Source organism: Accipiter gentilis, chromosome 3 (assembly GCF_929443795.1).
Source record: "Accipiter gentilis chromosome 3, bAccGen1.1, whole genome shotgun sequence".
In the NCBI taxonomy this organism is placed as follows: Eukaryota; Metazoa; Chordata; class Aves; order Accipitriformes; family Accipitridae; genus Astur; species Astur gentilis.
Window position 1 is genome coordinate 3,018,408 of NC_064882.1, and position 22,151 is coordinate 3,040,558.

A 22,151-nucleotide genomic window follows, 5' to 3' on the forward strand; every position below is an offset into this window, starting at 1 on the left:
AAGGCTAATCTCACTTTGGCCAATGAATGAACACACTCCTTGTTTTAACCACTGAGTTAATGAACAATCATTGAACAGAATCTCATCTGAACTTTTGAAAAGGGTATTTTACTTTGTCAACTATAACATAGTTTTTAAAAAAATACTGTGAAACTCATGCTCGCTCTGTGTCAACAAAGTCCTAACAGTACAGCAGAGATCAGCTTTTTCTTTAACTTTCTTACAAGGATGGGTCAGCTCTCTGGCTGAGGGCACAGGTCACAAATATGTTCAAGTTGTAATTGCTAATAGAATTTTCACATAAAATCTTGCCTGCTGCTCTCCTCACACAATGTGGTGCTCACAGTTATTCTCTCTGTAGTATACACATCTTTAGAAAATATGCCATATCACTAAGGTCAGGGTTTTTTCCCTTCTGTGTTACTTTGCGTATATGTATCACTTGAAGGAAAAGCCATAATTAATCCCTGTGAATCCTTATCCTTAGTTATGCTAGAGACCAAAAGTCTTGATCAGAGACTGTTCTGAGTCACAGTTTCAGGTCTCTATGCCTTTTCTTATTCATCACTGGAACCTCTGTTTTTTTCAGAATATGGCATATTCTGAAATGTCATTGGATCACAAAATCTCATTTACTCTTTTGAAAACACAACTAGCTTGCAGTATAAATATATTTGCTAAAAGAAACTAATTTTGCATAACAGCTTTTCTTAAAGGTTTTTTTTTTCTTACAGATGTTCATCTGTTTAGCAATGCCTAAATCTGCTTTTCCTTCTATATGTAAAGAATGATTAATGGAAAAAGAATCCTATGTGAATATGGGTAATGTTATTAAACTCTCTACAACTCCCCTGGAAACATTTATAATCTGAAATTCTGATTAACAGCTTTCAAGTCAAAAGCAAGAACTGTGCAAAGTTACACTCCCACTGAGCTCATAGAAACTCCAGTGTGATCTTGGTACTTCTTCCTTTGTGGAACCTTCTAATAATAATTTTTCTCAAAAAAATTTCAAGGGAGTACTCTTGTAGGCAATTGTGATTGATTTTATTCTTATTTCTCAGGTGAAAGAATTTACTCGGTACGTGTGACTCTTAAGAGCCTACAGAAACCCCTCCAGCATATCATCAGCCATAAAGGTTAACAGCATTACCGTTAAAACACAGCAGTTTTTTGCATTAGTTTAGTTGCTTTTACAATTAGTTTAGTTGCATATCATGAAGCTTATTTTGGTTGCTGAACAGGAACTCTCACAGGTGTTTCTGTACTCGGGGTTTATCTACCTTTAAGTGTTTCCAGTTTAGCTCTACTGGTATAGTGATGCCTCGTGCAAGATCCTGGGGATTTGGGAGCAAGGAACTGCGAAAATGAAAGAGACAAAATCTTTATTCATCTGCTTGTGCGCGTCTACGTACGAAACACCTTTTTGTATGCGCAGGGGGAAACGAGGACGCCACAGAGAGCTCCACTTTGGAGTGAGGCGGCTACAGTCGGGCGGCTGCTTTGCGCCCTGTATAAATTCCGGCAACTAGGCCCGGGGCTAGGCAGGAAGCCCAGCACGAGTGGCTAAGACGGACGTTGTCTGGTTACCTAGATGTAAAACGTAGTTTAAAACCAGAAAGCGAAAAAGAAAAGGGGAAGGGCCTGCCCCTGCGTGAGCTCTGAGGAGAAGGGAGGTGGGTGCAGGGCCGAAACCCCTTCCGCAGGTGGGGGCCGTGGCGGTGACCCGGCCCTGGCGGGTCTCCTTCTCCCACACGCCGCGGGGAGCTTCGTTTTGCCGGCTCGGAGGGTGCAGCGTAGGCACCTGGCGCTGCCGGCTGCTATTCTGGCCGCTTCCAGCCGCGACGGCTTGTGCGAACAGGCGGTTGACATCAGTTCGTCATCTCCTGACGCCCGCGTTCAGCTCAGAGCTGGACCGTCGTCGCGTCGGGGAGGGAAGACACCTCCGTAAGGAAAGCAAACGACGAGCCGCTCAGAAACCAGCAGGTAAACTGAACATGCACATAGACGCTGGTTTCTTCGTCGCTCTCCTGTGGCGCACCGCCTCCCCGAGTGTGGGCTCGGCGGGAAGCGCTGCCGGGGGGAGTGTGGGGGGCGGGGACGCGGCCGCCGGGAAGCTGCAGCCCTGCCACCGTGGCACCGGCGCCAGGCGGGGACTACGCGTCCCGGCGTGCCCCGCGGCGGGGTCCCGGCCGCCACCGCGCCCCGCTGTCCGTGCCGCGGGCTCCACCTTGAGCCCGGTCGCCGGGCCGGGAGCCGTACTGCGGCGCAGCGCCCTGCCTCTCCCTTCCTTCCTTCCCTCCCCGTCGGGCTGCGCCGCCCCGCCTCTGCCCCGCAGAGGAGCCGCAGGGGTGAGCGCGGAGCCGCTCGGCGCCACCGGGCGGGCTGTGGCTCCTTCCCTCCGCTCCGCCCCCCCCCCTCCTCCCCGGGGGGGGGGGGGGGGGGGGGGGCCTCGCTGCGCGCGTGCGCCGCCGCCCCCTGGCGGCGGGCGGGGCGGCCCTGGGCGGAGGCGGTTGGGGGCCGTTAGTCCCCGCGGCGCGCGCCCAGCCGCCCGCCAGCCCGCCTTCAGGCGTGTGAGGGGCTTCGGAAGGGAGGGAGGGAGGGACAGGAGTGCCGCCCCGGGTCGGAGGAGGTTGGTAGGAGCCCAAAAAAAGAGGGGGAGGGGCGGGTCTCGACGAGAAGAAGGTTTGCCGAGAGGGGAGAACGGGTTGTCCGAGAGGGTCGGGACTGGGGGCGGTGGCTGAGGCGGCTGAGGGCGCACAGGTGCGGGCGGCGGGGCGGCCCGGGCCGGCCGGCTGCGGTATCCCGACTCGCCTGTGTTGAAAGGTGTCCTCCAGCGGATGTAGAGCGGTGCGCCGTGAGAGGGTTAGCGGTAGTGCCACTGGAGGCCTGGGGGTCACGGATTAAGGTTTGTTTTGAAAGAGGGGAAAAGCCGTAGAGGACAAAGGCGGTGCAGGCACTTGTGCGTGCTGTGTGGTGACCCAGAAGAAGAGCCTGTTGCTCAAAAGATACTTGGTTGTCCCGACCTTTATTTGACCAGAGAATATAGGGTTATTACTCCTGCTGCAGTTTTTTCTTCTCCCAAGTCACAACTCCGAAGAATCTATAGCTCTTCTGTGCTAAACCACAAATCGTATATTGCTGCGTTGGAAGTAGGCCTTACGCTCCCCCTGTAAATATCTGGTTAACGTACAAGGGACTTTCACTATTGTTTCTGAGAATGGTAGAATTGCTAAGATTTTTTTTCCCTTCTCAAAGAGACCAGGAAGGGTAGAATGACACGTTTTAAAGAAGTTCTCTTCCCCCCAGGCAGCTTGTTGGGTCCTGTGTAGCTAAGCATGTCCAGAATTATTGGGAAAATACATATAGGTCTGACAGCATTTATAAACAGTATAAGATGGTTCACTTGACATTACTTAGGAGTGGAGGAGTTAGACAAGATGAATTCCAGAGATCCCTTGTAATCTATATTATTCCATGTTTCATGTAAAAATAAAAGAGTAGGTATGCTCGGTGCTGGTAAGAACAAAATATGAAGGAGGAGATCCTAGTATGACATTGCTGCAACAAGTAGGCAAGAACTTCCAAGAGTCATTGTGGTAACTCTGTAAAAGAAGAGATCAGTCATGATGGAGAACGCAGACCGAGACTTTGTTTCTAACAGAAAAATCTGTTAACAAGATATAGGTGGGTGGGTGGGTGGGTTGGTTGGATGTGCCTTTAGTCTGCTAAGGCAGTAAGAGCTGTAGCTGCTCAGGTGCAAGTCCTCTTGGTTCGTCTCTTGCAGTCTAGATACCTAATGAAGACTATCCAAAAGATTAGTCTTTCTGGTCAGGCAGTGGTGCCTGTTTTTATCACTAAGGAGTTGTTTTCATGCAGGACATCTTTTCGTACATTTTCTATCGAAAGGGCTGCCACCTGAGATGCAAGCATTTAATCCTCTTCCTGCTCCTAGGAAGCCGATTTCAGCTTGCCAGTGGAAGCAGACACATGGGCTGATTTCAAGCACTTGCGCTTACTTTGTTACAGAAAAGGACAGTCTGCTCTTTCAGGCCCTGTCACAGAAGACCAGAATCATTATGCCACTGTATGAGTTGATGGTGTCCTTGCATGCTCAACACTGTGGGCTTTTCTAGTTATCACATATCAAAAAGGGTGTAATAGACCTAAGAGCAAGGCAAAGGGTAGGGTGACAGGTTTAAGAACTTGGACAGTCTTTAGTGAGATACAGAATGGCTTCCATACATATAAGAGTAACTAAATAGACCTGAAAGAGGTTATGGGAGAGGGTAAAGTTCAGAAGAGTAGCCTCTGAAGCTACTAACAGTAAGAGGAAGTTATAAGGAGAAATGCATAGTATTATCTGAAAGCAAATTAAGAGCAAAAGGAAGTACTTTTCCACAAATAATGAAACTCATTGCCTCAGGATGTTATGGAGTCCAGGAATAATTGGGTTAAAAAAAGATTTATTCAAATGTATGGAAAAGAGGTTCATTGCTATTGCTTTGATTCTGCCTCTGGCTCCTCAGGAAATCCCAGAACAGCTGATTGGTTTCTAGAGGTTGCAGAATAAAAGATCATTTTACAGTACCTTCTTCTTACACTTACACTCCTTCCTAAACATCTAAGCTAGATGCTTCAGAATCATTTCACATTTCAAAAAGCTATTTTTTTTCTTCAAAAGCAGAAACAAAAAAACTGAAGGCTAGTGGTGAAACATAGTATTGTGTAGTGTAACTTAGTATTAAACTACTGTACATACAGTAGTATCAAATCATGCTCTGTAAGGTTTGCAATGTGGGTGTCCAACACAGGTACTTAGGATGGAGCGAGACGTTGAGGCTAAATGACTTTAGTACGAGAATAGTGCTTGCAAGAGCAATATAATTACAGCTACTACGTCAACTTTGAATAAACAGCCTAATGATACATTATGGCCTTTAGATATATAAATCACATACTTCATCAACTGAATAGGAGTTATCGTAACACTAGCATTGAAATGCTAGATTGCATGCAAAATTTTTTTACTAGTTCAGAAATCACTAAGAATTAACTTGCATTTGTGGAAGTGGTGTCTAATTTAGCTCAAGTGTTTATTTTTTGGTGAATAAAAAATTAACAAATCACTAATTCTATAATCTGATGTTACAAAATGCTACAAACTAGCATGGCTATGATGTTGATAAGAACAGTGGTTATTCTTTTGCTGTATTGGACCTGAAATTCATGGTTTATTTGCAATTTGTGAATTATTTTTGAAGATGGGCAAGGTTTGTGCCATTTTTGGAGGATCCCGAGGAATAGGAAAAGCTGTTGCAGAATTACTGGCACAGAAAGGCTGCCACCTGGCAATTATTGCTAGAAATCTGGAAGTAGCCCAAACCACTGCACGTAATCTTGGTGGTACGTATGCTGCTCTGAAATTATTTCTTCACTGTCCTATGCTTAGGTAACTTGTAAAAGTAGTAAGTCATTAAATAAACCTCATTGTTTAACTAGATGAAAATGGAAAAAAAAAAAAAAGGTTGAGAAATTTGAAAGAAAAGCTTTATCAGTACAATTTTGTTTTCATAATATCCTTTGGGAAAGTTAAGTATGTTACCTATTCTATCCACAAGATATGAATTGTAAGATGAAAGGAATTGTTAAAGGTCACAACAGGGAGGTCATATGAATTGAGTCATCCTTGGCTCCTGGCCAGGCCAGAACTGAGACCAGCCTGCTCATGCTGAACTTCTGATTTCAAAAGGCCAAAAATATAAACCAAGAAATTGTCACATAACTAATCAGTACAATACTTGAAAATTGTCCTTATTTAATTCTCTGGAGGTTAAATGGGTTCCTCAAGTTCTCACTAATTCAACGTGGGTTTTTGCAATTGATAAATGCTGAAGAAGGTTTATGAATGGTATACCATCTTTTACCATTTTTATGATGTGCCTTTATTTCAATATAGCAGGACATCTAGCACTTAGCTGTGATGTATCGAGCGAACAGGAAGTCCAAAAGACTTTTGAGGAGATGCAGAGGAATTTAGGTCCTATTAACTACCTGGTTAATGCGGCTGGGATCAACAGGTTAGTTATTACAAGATTGTATGTAATTCTAGAAGACAGCATCTTATTGTAAGGTGCTAAGGGCCGGCCTTTGCATGTAGTAAGAGTATTTAATGAGTACATCTGAAAACAGTATTAAGCACTAACCAATATTTTGTTCCTGATAATGGTAAAATTCTAACAGATGATACAGCTTTCACTGTAGTTTCTGCATTCTAAGTTTATGAGTTCCCCCTCTATGCCTCTTTCTTCCACTTCTTCCCCCTGAAATAGTGCCAAATAATGTTTGATACTTCTTTGCAAAGGAGGCTTTGTTGCCAAAAGCATGGCTAACTTTTTTCTTGCTATGTGTCGTTCTTGCAGCATCATCAGTTTGAATGCTAGAACGTATAGAACCATATAAATCCCCATTAATATTCCATTCATCAGTCATGTTTTACTCTGAGTAAATGTGATCATTGGGGTTGTTCAGTGAATTCTTTTGGGTTTTTTTGGTCTGTTTGTCAGGGATGGTTTGTTACTGAGAACCAAGACTGAAGATATGATCGTCCAGATTCACACTAACCTTTTGGGAACAATGTTGACATGCAAAGCTGCTGTAAAAAGCATGATTCAACAACAGGGAGGTGCTATTGTCAATATAGGTAAGTTGTTTGTCTAATCCAGTGGAATTCTATGTACTAGTTTTCTAGAAAGGTTTAGCAGGTGTACCCTTGAAATGTTACTGGTTACAATTGACTTTTCTTTGTATTTAGACATTCTATATTTAACATTTTTTTATGAATGCTTATTCTTTTGTGTAATTTCAGCAACTTCTAAGTGTAAAAACAGCTTTTTGCAGTAATAAACACCTCAGAGTTTATATTTTATGGAAAAAAAGAATTTTACCATTCTTTATCGGCTCTTTCAGTAGCTAAATCTACCAGCTGCTAGTTATTAACTAAGCATCAACTAGGTACAGTTGGTTTCTTTTTTTTTTTTCTATGCAAGCATATTTTTTTAGAAAGCTCTTCTTTTTACTCTCCTGGTGCCTATTGGCCAACATAGATATATGGATTCCACAAAAATCACAGATAATTGAGGGATTTGTGTATCCCAGCAGCGGGCTATAAAGTACATTTAGTAATATACTTCTAATTCCTTTTCTTGTAATCTCATTTTCCATTCCAAATTTAAAACTAAAATGATAAAGGTAGTACAAGGTTTCAGATTAGTCATTTAATCTTTTTTTCTGTTTGTTGTTTCTTTTTTTTTAGGAAGTATTGTAGGACTTAAAGGCAACTCCGGTCAAAGTGTATACAGTGCTACCAAGGCAGGATTAGTTGGATTTTCACGCTCTCTTGCTAAAGAAGTAGCAAAAAAGCAAATTAGAGTCAACGTGGTTGCTCCAGGTTAGTTTTTGGGAAGTTCCTACATCCTTGACTGTTGCAATACGTGGTCGTCAAGACTGCTGGATATTTGCTGTGCTCTGAAAGTAACTTAAGACAGATTGCTATTATTTTCTTCAACTTTTATATGTAAATGCTTTTAATCTCTTTTTTTCAGTTTAAAGAATAATACATTCTTTTACAAAATGTTCAGCCTTTTTAAGGGAACACAGAGAAATTTGGAAGAGTGTGTACCTCTTCCTCTATCCATTATTACATAATAAATGTCTTTTTTTTTTTTTTTCTTTGTTGCTCCTCCAAAACCTGCTGTCCTTGCAGATGGAAAGATTAGAACTAATTATATACAGACAGCTACCCTTGTCTCTTGCTAGAGAATGCTTATTTGTTAGTAGAGAAACATGAAAAACCACAAGAAGCTGGCATGAAAGCATCCCTGTCTATCCCTGTAGTAAAAGGAGAGTCTGGAAAGTTCTGTGAGGACAAGGCTGTCATTTCACAAGACAATCTAGTCTGAGCAAACCACCACCTTTAAGGAATTCCACTCATAGCTGTGTACTCTGCTGCTCACCTTGTGCTAGCTCTAATGCCTTTCAGACCTCTCTATGAAACAGTTCAGCTTGTGAACTAGGCAGGAAAAATGCTTTTTATTGTTTTATTGTTTAGTGAGTTGAGCAGCTCACTGAAGGGTCCAGTGTCATCATAAAGTTGTACAGAAAACAAAACTGAGACTTTCCCTTATTGGTGGCAGCTAGAAAGCAGATAAGATCAGGTTTTTTTGAAGCTGCAGCTTATGTGAAGAGAAGTGCAGCAGTGGGAAAACTGAATCTCAGATAACTGAAAATAGTAAAGAAATGTCCTTCAACATTGTCAAGAAATACTCTTCAAATGTGTGCTATAATAGAAATTATATAAGTGCCCATTGTAAGTTCTAAAATACAATGGAAACACTTGCAAGCTGTAGGGGTTTCTTGTCAGAGATTTTATACCCATGTTTTTATTGAGAATGTTTTGGTGAAATGACTATTTTGTCTATCAGAAAAGTGATACTAAATATGGTTTTGGGGCCCAATTTTAGAGTTACCTTTTTTTATTTCATAGACTTATACAGATCTCTGCATTTTTATGATGACATCAGTGCTTCCAAAAACGGAAGACATTTTATTGCTTAGCTAAAAATTTGTTCTTGGCTATAAAATTATGTGGACTGACTTCTGAGACTTTGAAGAATGGTAGCTGGTGCTGAATCCTGGTAGTAAATTTCACTTTGGAGGATTCCAAGGAAAATCTGCTAGAGAAATTTAGCTGAAGGTTAGGTAACTCTTCAAATATCTCTCCTCTCTTAGGCTTTATTCACACAGAGATGACTGCTCATTTGGAAGAAGATCAGCTGAAGAAAGCAATTCTCCTTGGAAGATTTGGAGAGCCTCATGAAGTTGCACAAGCTGTTGTCTTTCTTCTGGAGTCCCCTTATGTTACAGGGAGTACTCTAATTGTAGATGGAGGCTTGCAGCTTCTGACTTAAATACTACCTTGAATAAGTACCTACTTAAATGTCATGATGGTAATATCTAAATATATGATAATTAAGGGGTGTGTGCAGCAATTAGTTGAAGATTGATGGATGTAATTGACTGGATATTCTTTAGTCCGAGGCGGAATTCAGCAGCAATGGGTTCCAGCTTGTGTGTTTAGCTACCCAAAAGACTAATTTGGTATTATGAAGTCCATGTACGTAACAATTTGAAAAATGTCTGGGTTTGATATAGTGATAGTTTTAAGTAAAATGCCAATACATTTTTAAAGCACTATATTTTTATAAAGTCATGTTTTCCAGTTTGGGATAGAGTGGAGATTTTATTCGAATTATCATGTTACACAAAGGTTAAAGTGCAGAGGCATGTATGGCAGGTATGATTGCATCAAGTTTTTCATGTACGGTGAAGATTGCAAACTGTATAATTTTATATTCTTATCAATTAGTCCCTACAAAGTGGCAAGGAGTTTCCTTTGGGTTTTGTTTGTTTGTAGCTAACACTACAAAGCTAGGAGATTCCATATCTTCAGCATACCTGAACTGCCTTTAGGAGATTTAATTATATGCAGTGTGTTTTTATAATGACAAAACATGCTCAGTTCCATTCTTGAATGTATGTACAGCACTAATTTAATCAAGTAACGCTTGCGTATATATATTGAAGGACTGTTGATTGGTCATTGGAGCTGCTAATTTTTAATATTCTGAGTTTGAGCTGCACATACACTGGTGAACAGCACAGTTGCAGGCCTTGCTGCATAAAAGACTTTTCACTGACTCAGTAAATGTTTAGAAAACACATCTCATTTCCAGAGTGTGAAGTCAAGGTGTATTGCTGTATATCTTTTTGAACGCTCAGTTCAACTGTGTTATGTTGATGCTCTTTAATATGTATGTATAGTCAATAAAATAGCCATTTATTTTATTCAAAGCAGCTTTTGAAGCAGAGTAATTATTCAGCTGTAAATGATCCTGAGTGTTCTTCTCTTCATGAAGAATTACCAAAAATTTGACCTCAGGCTTTTCTATTGAGATCAAGTAATTTTTGGTAATTGATGTTTTTATCATCTCTGAAGAAAACTGTGAATGTGGTTTAGGACCTTTACTTCTTAGCTCCAGTGTTCATTGCATCTTGATCCAGATGTTGATTCAGCTTCTGAAATTACTTCCTGTCTTGGCACAAACTGGAGTACAGAAAGAAGAGATCTCACTGATGATAATTTTGAGTCTTTAAAAGTCTGAGATTTTCTTCACTTGTGCAGCTGAGAAATTTTGTCTTTGTGCCAGAAAACAGTGCATGTTCAAGCTTCTCGTAGGTATGTACTGAGAAATAATACAAGGAATGGTTGTATATTCAGGGGGGTTTACAGTTGGTTGTGTTACTCACTTTGGAATATAAAATACCACTAAAGGTAGTCCTTTCAGGAGTCCTTATCTTACTGTTATCTCTTTGTAGAAAGATGGTGTTATTTGCTGTGAAAAGTTATGCATCATATGTATCTTTGCACCAAAAATGTAATTGCTAATTATGTTTCTCTTTGATAGGAGGAATTGGCCAGAGAATAGATGAATTTTTTTCTGAGGGCACTGAAGATGAGGAAGGACAGCTGGTACTCCTGTTCTTACTTAGTTAAGTAGTAATACGTCAGTAACTTGGCTGCTGCCCTTACCTGTCCTTAGTATTTCACAGGCAAAGCCTGTGTGAATATCTTGACCTGAAGCCAAAATTAAGAGACTAAAAATAACTTCCTCTTAGTGAGTTCTGACCCTAATTATTATTTTCCCTTGGGTTTTTTGGTGAGGGAACTGTTAAATGTTATTAGCAATGGCATTTTTAGTTTATATTTGTGATTAAAACCTGGAATAACACCCTCAGAAGAATGTCAGTATGCTGCTAAGTAATTTTTAAAAAAAATGTTGCAATACGTACTATGTTTTTTATTGCTCCTGTTGCTGTAGGACTAGATTGAAGTGTCGGTAGCCTTAAAGTTGTATTTTTAAAAGACCTTTTATTTCCCTTTTCTTCAAACTGGTAAATTATAACTGAAAACTAGTTAAAAACAGTAATCCACTTCAGCGTGTACTGTGTACCTGTACTCTAAGAAGAAATATCTGTTTGTCAGACTAGGGTTCTGTCTGGCCTGGTGTGATGTCTCAGACAGTGGAAGTAGTGAATGCATAGGGTAGGTAATGGATCAAGAGTGTGGTGGTCTCTTTAGAAGACTCTTGTACCTCCATCAATTTGTGATTGACATGTTTGCCATCTCATAGCTCTGGTTGAGGCCTGCAGGTTCTTACATTTGGTGAGACATTATAACAACCCTCTTGTGCTCTCTCTGTGTTGTCCTTGAATTCGTAGACCTCTATCGTATTCTGCCTGCCCCAGTTGTTTCTGTTTCAAACTTAAGAGTCATATTTCTTTTAGTTGCTTGCTGCTGGAAAGCTCATTTGTACCTTATGTCAACTCTGCTGTCCCTTACTTTTCCAGTTTCTCAAGGAGGGAGGAGTGGATTTATCTAAAAAAAAATAGGATGTTTTGTGTTTTGTTTTGTATTGCTTCCAAAAATAATGCCTAATTGTTTTGCCTTTTCCTAACATTTACACTTAGTTTTCAGAAGCTATACAAGAACAACAACTCAGTCCTAAATAATTAATGGTCAGCTTGGAACCCATTTCCTTACATATGTATTTATGACTGATTTTTTTTATTTTACCCAGTGTGAATTGTTCTCATTTTTTTACAGTGAATTTAATCTGATGGTTTTAAGACCTATTTCCTCAGTGAAATGGTTCTGCAATTTTTTGTTTAATTCCTTTTTCCCTTTATTACTTTGAGTAACTTAGTGTTACTAGAATATACTGTGGCCTTCAGAAATTGCTGTCTCAGAACCCTTATGAATAGGTTGTACTTTGCTAGCCCCAGTATAGATGCCTGTGGTGTTCTCTTGGCGATCCATGTCCTTAGGAAAGAACAACTGCTGATTTGTACCCTTTCTCTTCTATCTTTTAAACAATTTACTGATACGACAACTTCTGCTGGCAGCACAGCATCTTTAATGGTTTTTGGCAAGGGAATGTGTCAGATGCCTTTTAGAATTTCAAGCATGCTGTATTAGATCTCCTTACTCTCATCTCTTTTTAGTCTTTAGAAGAACTCTAAAATGTTTATTAAACATGACTTCCCTTTGCAAAAGCAACACTGAGTTCCCTCAGTATGTTTATCTGGTTGTTTTCAAGGCTTTAGAGAAAATTCTGGCAGTTTGTACAGAAAAATATAATTTGTCTGTATTCCCTGGATCCCTCTGGAATCTCTTCTTAAAAAACAAGTGATTCTTCCACCCACAAAATTCCCAAAAGCTTGCTGTCACTTTTGCCAGCTTCCAGTCATTTGCTAATGAGGCAGTTTTAACACAGAAGTTTCACCCTGCAGTTACTTGATTTTCCTTAGAATTAGGGAGTGGTAGCCCCCAGCCCCAGCCATTTGTTACTATTCCCCCTGTAACGTCTTCTGATGTTTTGCTCCGAGGGGTGAAACCTTCAGTGAGTTGCCTGTAGAGGTTCTGCTCATGGTTCCTGCATGGTACCAAAAACTGATTTAGGATTTTGTTCAGAGTTTGGGGATTTTTTTTTCTCTGTGGCCTCGCCTCCCCTGAGCACTTTGCTTTTTATTTCGATCATCTGCTTGCCTTATTCAGGCACACTTCCTGTTCCTGAAGTGCTGTTCAGTTTGTGTGCACTTTTGTAAATTGTTTCTCTACATTCTGATCTATCTATAAATTTTACATTCAGTGACAGATTCTGTTTGACTGCTAAAGCTAGACTGCTGGCTTTACAAAGGTTGACAAATTCTAGTAGCTTTTAATCCCTGTCAGCTTCCCTGTCCGCACAAAAATGTTTAATTTGGTGTGTGTGTTTCAAAGTCATCATACTGAAGCTCAGTGCATACAATCTTAGTGTTGTCATCAAGCATTGCATCTTAATTTTTTTGACTTGTCTTTTTTATTTCATTTTAGCATATTTCCCTATTTTATGTTGCTCCTTTTTTATGGAAGTCTGCAGTTGTGGTCTGTTGTCTTTATTAATAAGCTTTGTCAATGTTCTCACAGAAATAGAAGTTACCGTCACAAAGCCGGTCTTTGAAAATAACATTTTGACTCAGGTCTTGTATGCTCTTGGGGACTGCAGCCAGAGTTGGGTGTCCTTGACTGGCTGCATGAAAAAAGTATATTAAAAAAAAAAAAGTCATCTTGATATCTTCAGTGTGACATTTATCTGACCTGCTGGTAATTGCTGTCTTTCATTACAGTTACATTGCTGGCCTTATAGTCCTTGGATGTCATAGCTACTGCCATCATCTTAATTGCGTTGGTAATAATATTGTCTGACAACAAAGTTTACCTTATTAGGCCTGGAAATTCAATCCATATTTGATTTGATGAGTTAATATATTGATATCTCATTTGATGACTTTCCTGTGTATTTTGTATCAATGTCTTGCTTGTTTGTCTTGCTTCCATCATATTTCTGGTATGCCTGTTATGTCCCTATCCTTGATTAAAAACAGATGTTTGTTTTTTACATCTTGTGCTGCTAGCAGTTATGCTGAGCTATATATAAATGGTTTGGGCTTTTTTGCATGTGGGTGTTCTTGAGTAAGACTGTGTGCTTGACTTATTATCATGATTTCTCAGCTGAATTTTGAAAATTTCAGTCCACTCTTTTACTAGATAACAAAGTTTCTGTGATTCCATTCCTAGTGGAAGTGAGAGCATGTGCTTTTTATTCATCTGATGTTTCTTCATCTGCTGTTTTGCCTAAAACTCTCCTATAGTCTTTTGTTAAGTACCATTGGAGCCTTACTTCTCCTGCTTATCTCTTAAGAGATGTGTTTGTAACTTAGTACTTGCTGTAGTGAACTCACTGTGTTAGTTTTCTACTTTTGAGGCTCATATTGCAATTGATTGTCATCAGTAGAAGTTTCTAGCAGGACTCCCAAAATGTTAGTGAGGGGTTTTTTTTAAAATATTGCAGCTGTAAGTAGGAGCTGTCACGAGGAACAGCTTTTGCAGACCTTCTTTTATGGTAACATGCATATAAAGTGTGCTGAGTTAGTGTGTTAGTGTGCAATATCCATGAAGAGATTTCATTTTGGCCTCCTGAGGGCAGTCTATCCTAAGGCATTATCATATTGGTGATACTGGGTTAGTGTATCTATGTAGTCTTATGGAAGTGGAGTTGCCTGTGTAGAAACAAAGTTGATAGCTGGCATTTCTGTTAGTAGTTTTGTAAAATCCAAATCCATGTATCCTGAGCTATTTGGGGACATAAGGCATGATTTTTAAAGATGAAAGGATTTCAATATTGAGCTCAGTGAAATTTGGATAGAAAGTGGATATCTAAATCCTAGCCTTCAAAATCTTTTTATTACATTATTCCCTACAGTTAAAACATACATTGTAATGATTATGTATTGCTGTTGGGGAAATTTTCCTCCTTTGATGTGTTGCATAGTGTGAGAGGTTGTATTGCATGAAACTGAAATGTGTATTGCCAGTTGCAATTATGTGGCTTTTTTTTTTTTTTTTTTTTTTTAAGCACAGTGTAGTTCATTTAAGTAAAGCTAATGAAAACTGAACTTTCCAAGACCAGGTACACTCACTTAATTCAGGTAATCAATCAGTGTTTGAAAAGACAGGGAAAAGGTAGTGGTGGAGAGAAGTCATTAAAGAGCACTGGCTCTTCAATAACTCTGCTGAAGCCCCAGATTACATTTTATTTCCAGGCACACATTATGTTCAGTTTCAGACTGTGTGCTGAAGGCTGCTTTTTGTTAGATATGTCTAGTGAGTTAGTAACAAATATTACCTATATCTGTTAAGATCTGGGATATTTTTTGTTCCTTTCATAGAACAAAATATAACATTGAAACCTAAAATTGTGGTTTTTTCACTCTTTACGTACATCAGATCCAATTCTACTATTTTTTTCTCCTTGTTTTCCTTTGTGCAATTCACCATTGTAGTCTCATATTCTGAAATAAAAATGAGTCTTTCTGTCATAGTCATTAAAACTAAAATTGCTTTGGCTACTTGAGGATCTGGTAACAAATTGCCAATTTGGGTATGATGATGGCGAACGTGTTGAGACAGCATAAAAGTAAAAGCCACCAAATCTTCCTTGGTATCGTTATATGCACACTAGGATAATGTCAGTGGGAGCATGGGGGGCAGATGTCGCTGAGCTAACACCGCCTGAGCAAATGGAGCTGCATGGGTGTTACTCACTGTTTCCCAGACTGCTGGCTGACACCGCTGAGGTGGCCTTGCATGCATAGCATGTTGACGGGTTTGAAATTGCTGTGTTATTTTGAACAGTTTGTTTAGGGATAAGTGCGAGTTGACTATATGGTATTGCTGAAGCATGTTAGTGAAGCAGTTTGATGTTTTGTGAATTCTAATCCGCAGATCTCCCAGCTTGGTACTTCTAATGCTAAATGCACTACAAGTACATGTTGCACCTATATGTTGGAGGCTGTATTATAAACAGATCTCCACCCGTATGTTGAAGACCTGTTAAAAGCTCTAAGTTACAGTGTTCTGCTTCCTGCTGCTGTCAGTCTGACTTTTCATCCTGTTTTTTTCAGGTAGTTGGTAGATTTCTACTGAAAACTTCCTGGAACCCTAGAGGAAAGAAACAACAGTCACTGCATGTGTTTTGTATGGATGACATTTAGTGTGCATATGTGATTTTTGATGGTGAGACGGTTCTGCCAGACGGTAGACTGGAACTGCATCCATTCCCTGCAGGTTCTTGTAGCTTTTTTGTTGGAAGGCATATAGAACAGAGAGCGTCTGTAGTTTTATAGTTCACCATAACTTTCAGAGCACCAGAGTGGAGGTCGTGCTAAGGTTTTTGCTGTGCTGTGAAGCTGTATTCAGTTGACCTGTAAATATTAGGTTAGTGATGTTAATTTACTACACAGTTTTGCAAAGCTGTTTACAAAGTTTTCTCCAAAATCTTTGTTTCTATTAGCACCGTGGTGCCTTTCTTCCTAATGCTGTGTTATCTAGCTTCCAGTAGTGCTTGTCATGTGCCTGTATCTCTCATTGATTAATTAAGGTGATGTCTTTCCATTTGGGGGAGAACCAAATATACTAGGATATTAATATGGGAGGCAAGTTTTGTTCATAAGAAATGATTTATTCAGACGTATTCAGCTGAAGCTGTCCGTGAAGAGGTACTTGCATAGCCACAGTCATAAACTTAGTTTTGCTCTAAAAAGGACAACTCATTTGAGCTCCCCTTACTCTATTACCCTTTGTTAATAGGAACTGTGCTAACTGCTGATTAATGCTCTGCTATGTCAATTTCCTCTGACTAGGAGTTCAGTCCTGAATTCTGACCTGACATCTGCCGAAAGCAGCCAGGACAAATCTGAACTCTGAAGCGAGGGCAGTGGAGATGCACTGATCATCAGCCTTTTTTTTTTTTTTTTCTTCCCCCCTACTTAAGGTGCTATGTTCTTTCTGCCTCACCTTAGGCTTGGATGCCACTTGTCTTGGGCAAAGGCAGATCTCTGATGTCTTATTCCTTGGAATTAGTGACTGGAAACACTGTGATACTCCATCTCCACTTTTAGGATGTATAGGCTGACCTGAAATTCATTATTTTAGAATGACAGTTACTAGTGGTAGCTGTGCCTTTTCTTATACCCATTTTTATATGTTGCAAGAAAACACTAATAAGCACAAGTGAAAACTTTGTTCTGCTTTTATGAAGTTGGTCGTTTATGGATTTGTGGCTCAGAAGAAGTTTAAAAATTACTTCATTCTTCTATTAAGATTTTTAACTCTGTTATGTTTTTCATATACAGGACTTTGAGGGAAACAACTAACAGAGCCTATTTCAGATTTGGACATCTGCATTATGTAATTATACATTTTTTCTGAGTGGAAAGTGGATCTGGAGCTTAGCAAACTGAAATTTTTGAAAGCTGCTGCTGTTGCATACCTGAAATGACATCATTCATGTACAGTTCAAGATCTTTGGATTTAGAAACAGTTGTACCGGTGGAAGAATTACATTTTATTTTAGATTTTCATTTATTATACGTTACTATACATGAATTAGTAAATGATCAGAGTCTGTACAGCTAAAATTAATACAGAGTTTAAGAAAGATAAAACTATTGTAGATTAGCAGTATATTTCAAAAATGTTCAGTGAATCTGATTCTGAAGTATCATAGGAGGAAGTGATTTAATATGTTAATATAAAGAATTGTGCATTATACTGTAGAATAGTGTGGTAAAACACGTTTTCTTTTAGGCAGATCCTTTCCTCCAGATGACTCCAGCAGTTGCTCAGACAAACGCTGCGGGTAAAAGCCATCTCCAAAATCCACTAGTTCTTCACCTGCCGTAGGGTAAAGGCATGTTGCCTGTTGTAAGGGAAGTCTTATCTTGTGAGGTATTATTATTTTCAACACCTTTTGCAGTAGCTCGGAAAGGTCCTGTCCTTGGCAATGTATTTTTGTACCCTCTGTTCTGCTTTGTAGAAATACTCTGTGATGTCTGGGCCAAGAGTCGGCCAAAAAAAGCTTGACAATATGTTTAGTTGTGCGTTTAACAGAACAGTTTCAGGCAAAAGAACCCCAAATCTAATCTAATCCATTCAGTGTGATGAGATTTGTAGAGCTCCTGCAGTAAATGATGTAATCATTCTGAGCAGTGGCCACGTGCTGTTATTTTTTCTCCTTTCTTGTTCTGCAGCTGTTTCTGGACCATTTATGCTACCACAGAACTAGGAAGTGACAGCAGTTGCGAGACCTGGCCCTTCCCCAAGGTTTACCTGTTGTGCTGCAGCTGTTTTATAATGCAAAAAGTTTTTCCTTCCTTGTGGTGTTGGACTGCAGCTCATTTGTCTTCCTCCTCTGTATAACTGCTGAAATCATTGCCGTACATGTACCATTGCTTGTAGTCTGGCTTTTTTGTTCTTAAGTGAGTTGAGCATTATGTTCCGAACACTGACATTTTTATTAGTGATTCAGTGTAGTATAGGATTATTTTATGTATTAACTACTTTTGTAAAAGGAAGCAAATTGTGGCTTAATTCTGAATTAGAGACGCAAGCTTTAAGACACGTTAAAGAATACTGTGTGCTGTCTGGAACAGATTGTAAATTTCTTGGGGCATGAGCTGTCTTTTCCGCTATCTGCCTGACGTGTCTTACGTGCTCGTGGTTCTGCGCAAACAGAACTGTGCAGAGGGAAGGCTTTTTCTTTTAGTCAGTTCGGGTGAATGAGATAAAAGTCAGCAAATTCTGCCCCTTGCAGGTGCAGCTGAATTGGGAGGCAGTGAATCAGGTCTATAGTCAATGTGCATAACCTGAGCAGGCATTTCTGGTCCGTGTATTAATCCATCTATACTACACAGCGTGGGTTTGGTGGCTGGGTTGTACAGCCAGAGCGTGCAGCCGATCCCCTCAGCATCATGACATGATGGATAATATGATCTCATGAAGTACTTGCATATTAAATCCATTCGGGCTGCTTGCAGAGATAAGGATGTAGTTGTCCATATGTGGGGAATCGAGGAATTTATTAGCATACAACTTAAGGGAATTAGAATGGTCTTTGAAAGTGGTAATATAGAAAGAAACTACGATTTATAAGCTAGGGTTTCAAACTGGACTATAGTTTGGGTTTGATCCCTACCCCCAGCTGGCTGTGATGGAAAAAAATTGTGTATGTTAACTATTGGTTGCTGTTGTCCTGAAGTTGCAGGATGAAGGCAGGCATTGTGTGTTAAAGCACACCACCAGCTGAAAAAAAACCTTCATGGGTGTGGAATTTTGCACATTGCTGCTGGTGCTCTTGACAGAGGTTTCTGTCGTCATCCTGAATGTAGTTGCATTGAGTCTTTGATTGCTTTGAATACACTTGGACTGAGCAACTTCCTACATAATTTGAACTCTTCCCATAACTAAACCTGAAGTCTTGCAAAAATTTAGGACTTCTTCATTTAGTCCTATAAAATGATAAAAGTACATTTTCAGGTCTTGCTATCTTTGGAGTTTGTGGAGGGAGATTAAACTTCTGAAAGTTACTTTGAAGCTTCCAAGAATTTCAGAGTTTTGGCTTGAAAAGTATGTCATTTTCTTGTGCCACACTTCTATCTCTGAATTTGTAAACCCAAACACTCCCAGTTACTAAGGAACAGCACAGCTGAATGTTTTCAGAAAAACAACTTTGCTGCTTAGAGATGTGATTTACTACTTAAGTGTGCGTCTGTACATATATACAGAGGCAAAAAGTGATGATGACCTCATCTTAAACCAGCTCACAAGAGCAGACTCAGTTTTTTACTCTCTAAGCCAAAGACAAATTTACTGTAAGCAGACAGAACTGTATTGACTTCAGTTGCCGTATCACCAGTAATTGCTGAGATAATTCTGTTTGTAGTGATCAAGGCTTGAAATGGAAACCTAAAAGAAAAAACTTATTATCTTGCATCTTTCCTGTTATTTTTGCATAGAAAGGGAGGAATGAAAAGCTAGTTAATATTCAGGATTTTACAAGTAAACATTAACATTTTTTTAAAACAGTGCTTGGACCATGCACTGTACTTAGAATTAGTTGTAAGTGATTTGTCACTTTTGCAATATTTGTCATATTGCAATTACTTGACATACAACATAGACCTGCATATTTTCTAACCTATAAAAAAAAAAAAAGCATCTTCTAGTACTTTTATTCGGAAGATGTTTCTTAGAATGTATGGGTTGTGTTCCTCTGTTTTGTTTTAACAAGATTCCAGGTAACGAGCAGAATATTCTGATAAATTCTAGTCATTTTTAGATGCTGCATATAGCCCTCATTTCATCTATATTTGTAATATTTAAAATTTCTGAATCTTACACTTGCATGCTTGTACTGAAACAGTTAATAGTCTTTATCAGAAGGAAAACTTTCTATTTATTTGTGTAATATTTATTGATGTTAAACCCACATTGTATCAGCACAACAATCCAAAGTAATGATAATACATTTTTTTATAAATACAAATAAAAGGTGGCAAAATAATGCTAGTGAAGCTAAACAAAAAAGTAAACTAGCATGTCACAGTCAAGAAAAATTTGGCAAATGATATGACACACTTTTTCTAGAATAGAATCAGATTATTCCCAGATGACAGACTATGACGTTAATCTAGATTAACGATCCCCATAACTGGTCATATCCTGCACCAGAATAGTACTACCTTACGTGCTAAAGTTTATTAGTCACTAAAAAACAAAACAAACTTTGTGTACTTACAAAGCAATACACGTATAGCAGTAATGCAATATATGGTGTACACAATTACAAAAAAAAAAAACCAACCTCCTAAGTACAGGACTTCTGAATAACTGAACTGAAATAAAAGATTTCAACACTTTTATTATAAATAATGAAAGATACCATATATGTGCTTCATATAAGGAATACAGTGTTTTCCTTTCATAGCAAAGAATCATAGCTCGTACCATCAAATGCTTATTTTCCTTGTCAGGCCTAGTAATTCTTCTGTCCCTTCCTCCCCTTCATTGTAAATTCATTTGGTTCCAATTTAAAACTCCCTAGTCAGGTCTGACTTAGGTGGGGCTCCAGTTTGATGTGGATTTGCCTTGCATTCTGACAGTAGCCTTCAGGCTTTTCATCTACGGTGCACAGACTCTACCCATTAAAAGAGCTGTCATTTGCCTAAAATCAGAAGAAAAAAGTGAAATCTACCAGAGACATATGCTATGTTAAGAAAAAAAAGGCGCAAATTTGATGTTATTTTTGCCCCGTCTTCATTTTCTACTTCCTTAGATCTGCAAGTTTATCACCTGTGGTGTATACTTGTCATTTCAATTCATATTGCAGTCTCAACCCATTTCTCACTTACTATACATTTCTAAAATCCTCATACACATTACACAAGCTTTAAACAGTCAAACATCCCATACGTACACTCCCTAGTGTTCAGCTCACCTTAGAATTTCAGATTCTTGAATGGGAGTATTAGGAGGTTACAGACTGTCTTCAGAAAATCCAGAGAGTTGCACCCTCTTGCGCTGTCCCCCTCCCACCCTTTGCAGTATCCTACTGCAGTGGTTCATACTGTCGGCATTTTTTTCCCGTCTAGTTACCAGTATTTATGGTCTGGAGTAGACTGTTACTACATGTCAGCTCTTTTTCTTCATTATCTTGAAGAGGTTAAATTGCTTATGCTTAAACTGTCTTTGCTGTATGTTTGTAAGTAAGCCTCCTCCTAGATGGCAAAATGAAAAAATACAAAAGAATTTAAAGTTACCGTGTTGATGTTGCTTTATAGAATTGTCCATACTAACAGCATTTAAGGCAAGATACTTTTTCATTGTAGAATAGAAAGCAGTTTGCAGAGATAACAGTATTTGCTTACGTTTCTTTTCCTTGTCCCTTCCTGTTTTATTCTTACAATATTGCACTTGTTCTTTGTAGCTACCAGAATGCATTGCCATTTTAGAACTATAGATAACCATACATTCTAATTTTCTTTGTAATCTAATGGCATCAAGTAAAACATCTTGCACCATTAAGATTGTGTAGCATCTACTTACTGCATATGAAGGCATGTAGTGATAAATAGTGTTCTCTTCTGAAAAATCTGTCTCTCTGATGTATTTTGGCCTTTATGAAAAGGGTTATTCGTAAGAGCTGAAGCAACTTAGGTATAAGGAACTGGTGAATGTGATGTGTTGTGTGATGTGTTGTGCAATATGTACATTTCTATTAATAATCTATCTATTCTTCTAATTTGGCATAATGAATAAGAAATATATGGTTACTGTGTTTGTTGTTTATCTTTTGTACTTGAAGGTGTCTGCCTTTGCATAAAGTGACATAGGAGTATCATTGGTCAAGGCAATGGCTTTCAGTGTTTCTGCTTCGAAAGAAAATGATGGAAGCGGCAGCTGGATCTACAGATCATCGCTCTCTACCAAGCCAGACTGCATTGTCAGGTGGACTGGATTTGCTTCAGGCTGGAAAGCTGCTTTGATGTCTAGTCCTTGGTCACAAAGTGCAGCGTATCGGCTGGCTGAGGGCCGCACCTTCTTTGGCTTGGTTGTCTGAGGTGGTTGTTGCCACTGAGCTATAGATCAAGAA

General features: G+C 39.3%; 2 protein-coding genes across 6 annotated transcripts in view; one reads left to right on the plus strand and one right to left on the minus strand.

The window, feature by feature from the left end:
• The first annotated feature begins 1,578 nt into the window (after positions 1-1,578).
• On the plus strand, positions 1,579-10,181 carry CBR4 (carbonyl reductase 4). Of its 3 annotated transcripts, none has more exons than XM_049794004.1 (6): positions 1,579-1,986; positions 5,265-5,406; positions 5,960-6,080; positions 6,567-6,703; positions 7,316-7,450; positions 8,791-10,179. In XM_049794004.1, exons 2-6 carry the CDS (start codon positions 5,265-5,267, stop codon positions 8,967-8,969), a joined length of 714 nt encoding a protein of 237 aa, XP_049649961.1. In that variant the 5' UTR covers positions 1,579-1,986; the 3' UTR covers positions 8,970-10,179. The 3 variants fall into 3 exon arrangements, with proteins under 3 accessions (XP_049649961.1, XP_049649954.1, XP_049649965.1); XM_049793997.1 differs by lacking the exon at positions 1,579-1,986 and adding an exon at positions 2,535-2,632; XM_049794008.1 differs by lacking the exon at positions 1,579-1,986 and having other exon boundaries at positions 2,661-5,406; positions 5,963-6,080; positions 8,791-10,181.
• A 10,221-nt stretch (positions 10,182-20,402) lies between these two features.
• Positions 20,403-22,151, minus strand: part of PALLD (palladin, cytoskeletal associated protein) — a 207,460-nt gene continuing 205,711 nt past the window's right edge. For all 3 annotated transcript variants that reach the window (XM_049833465.1, XM_049833475.1, XM_049833481.1), the window contains one exon: positions 20,403-22,137. In XM_049833465.1, the coding sequence (XP_049689422.1) occupies positions 21,965-22,137 (173 nt within the window). In that variant the 3' untranslated portion in view covers positions 20,403-21,964. The remainder of the gene's footprint in view (positions 22,138-22,151) is intronic.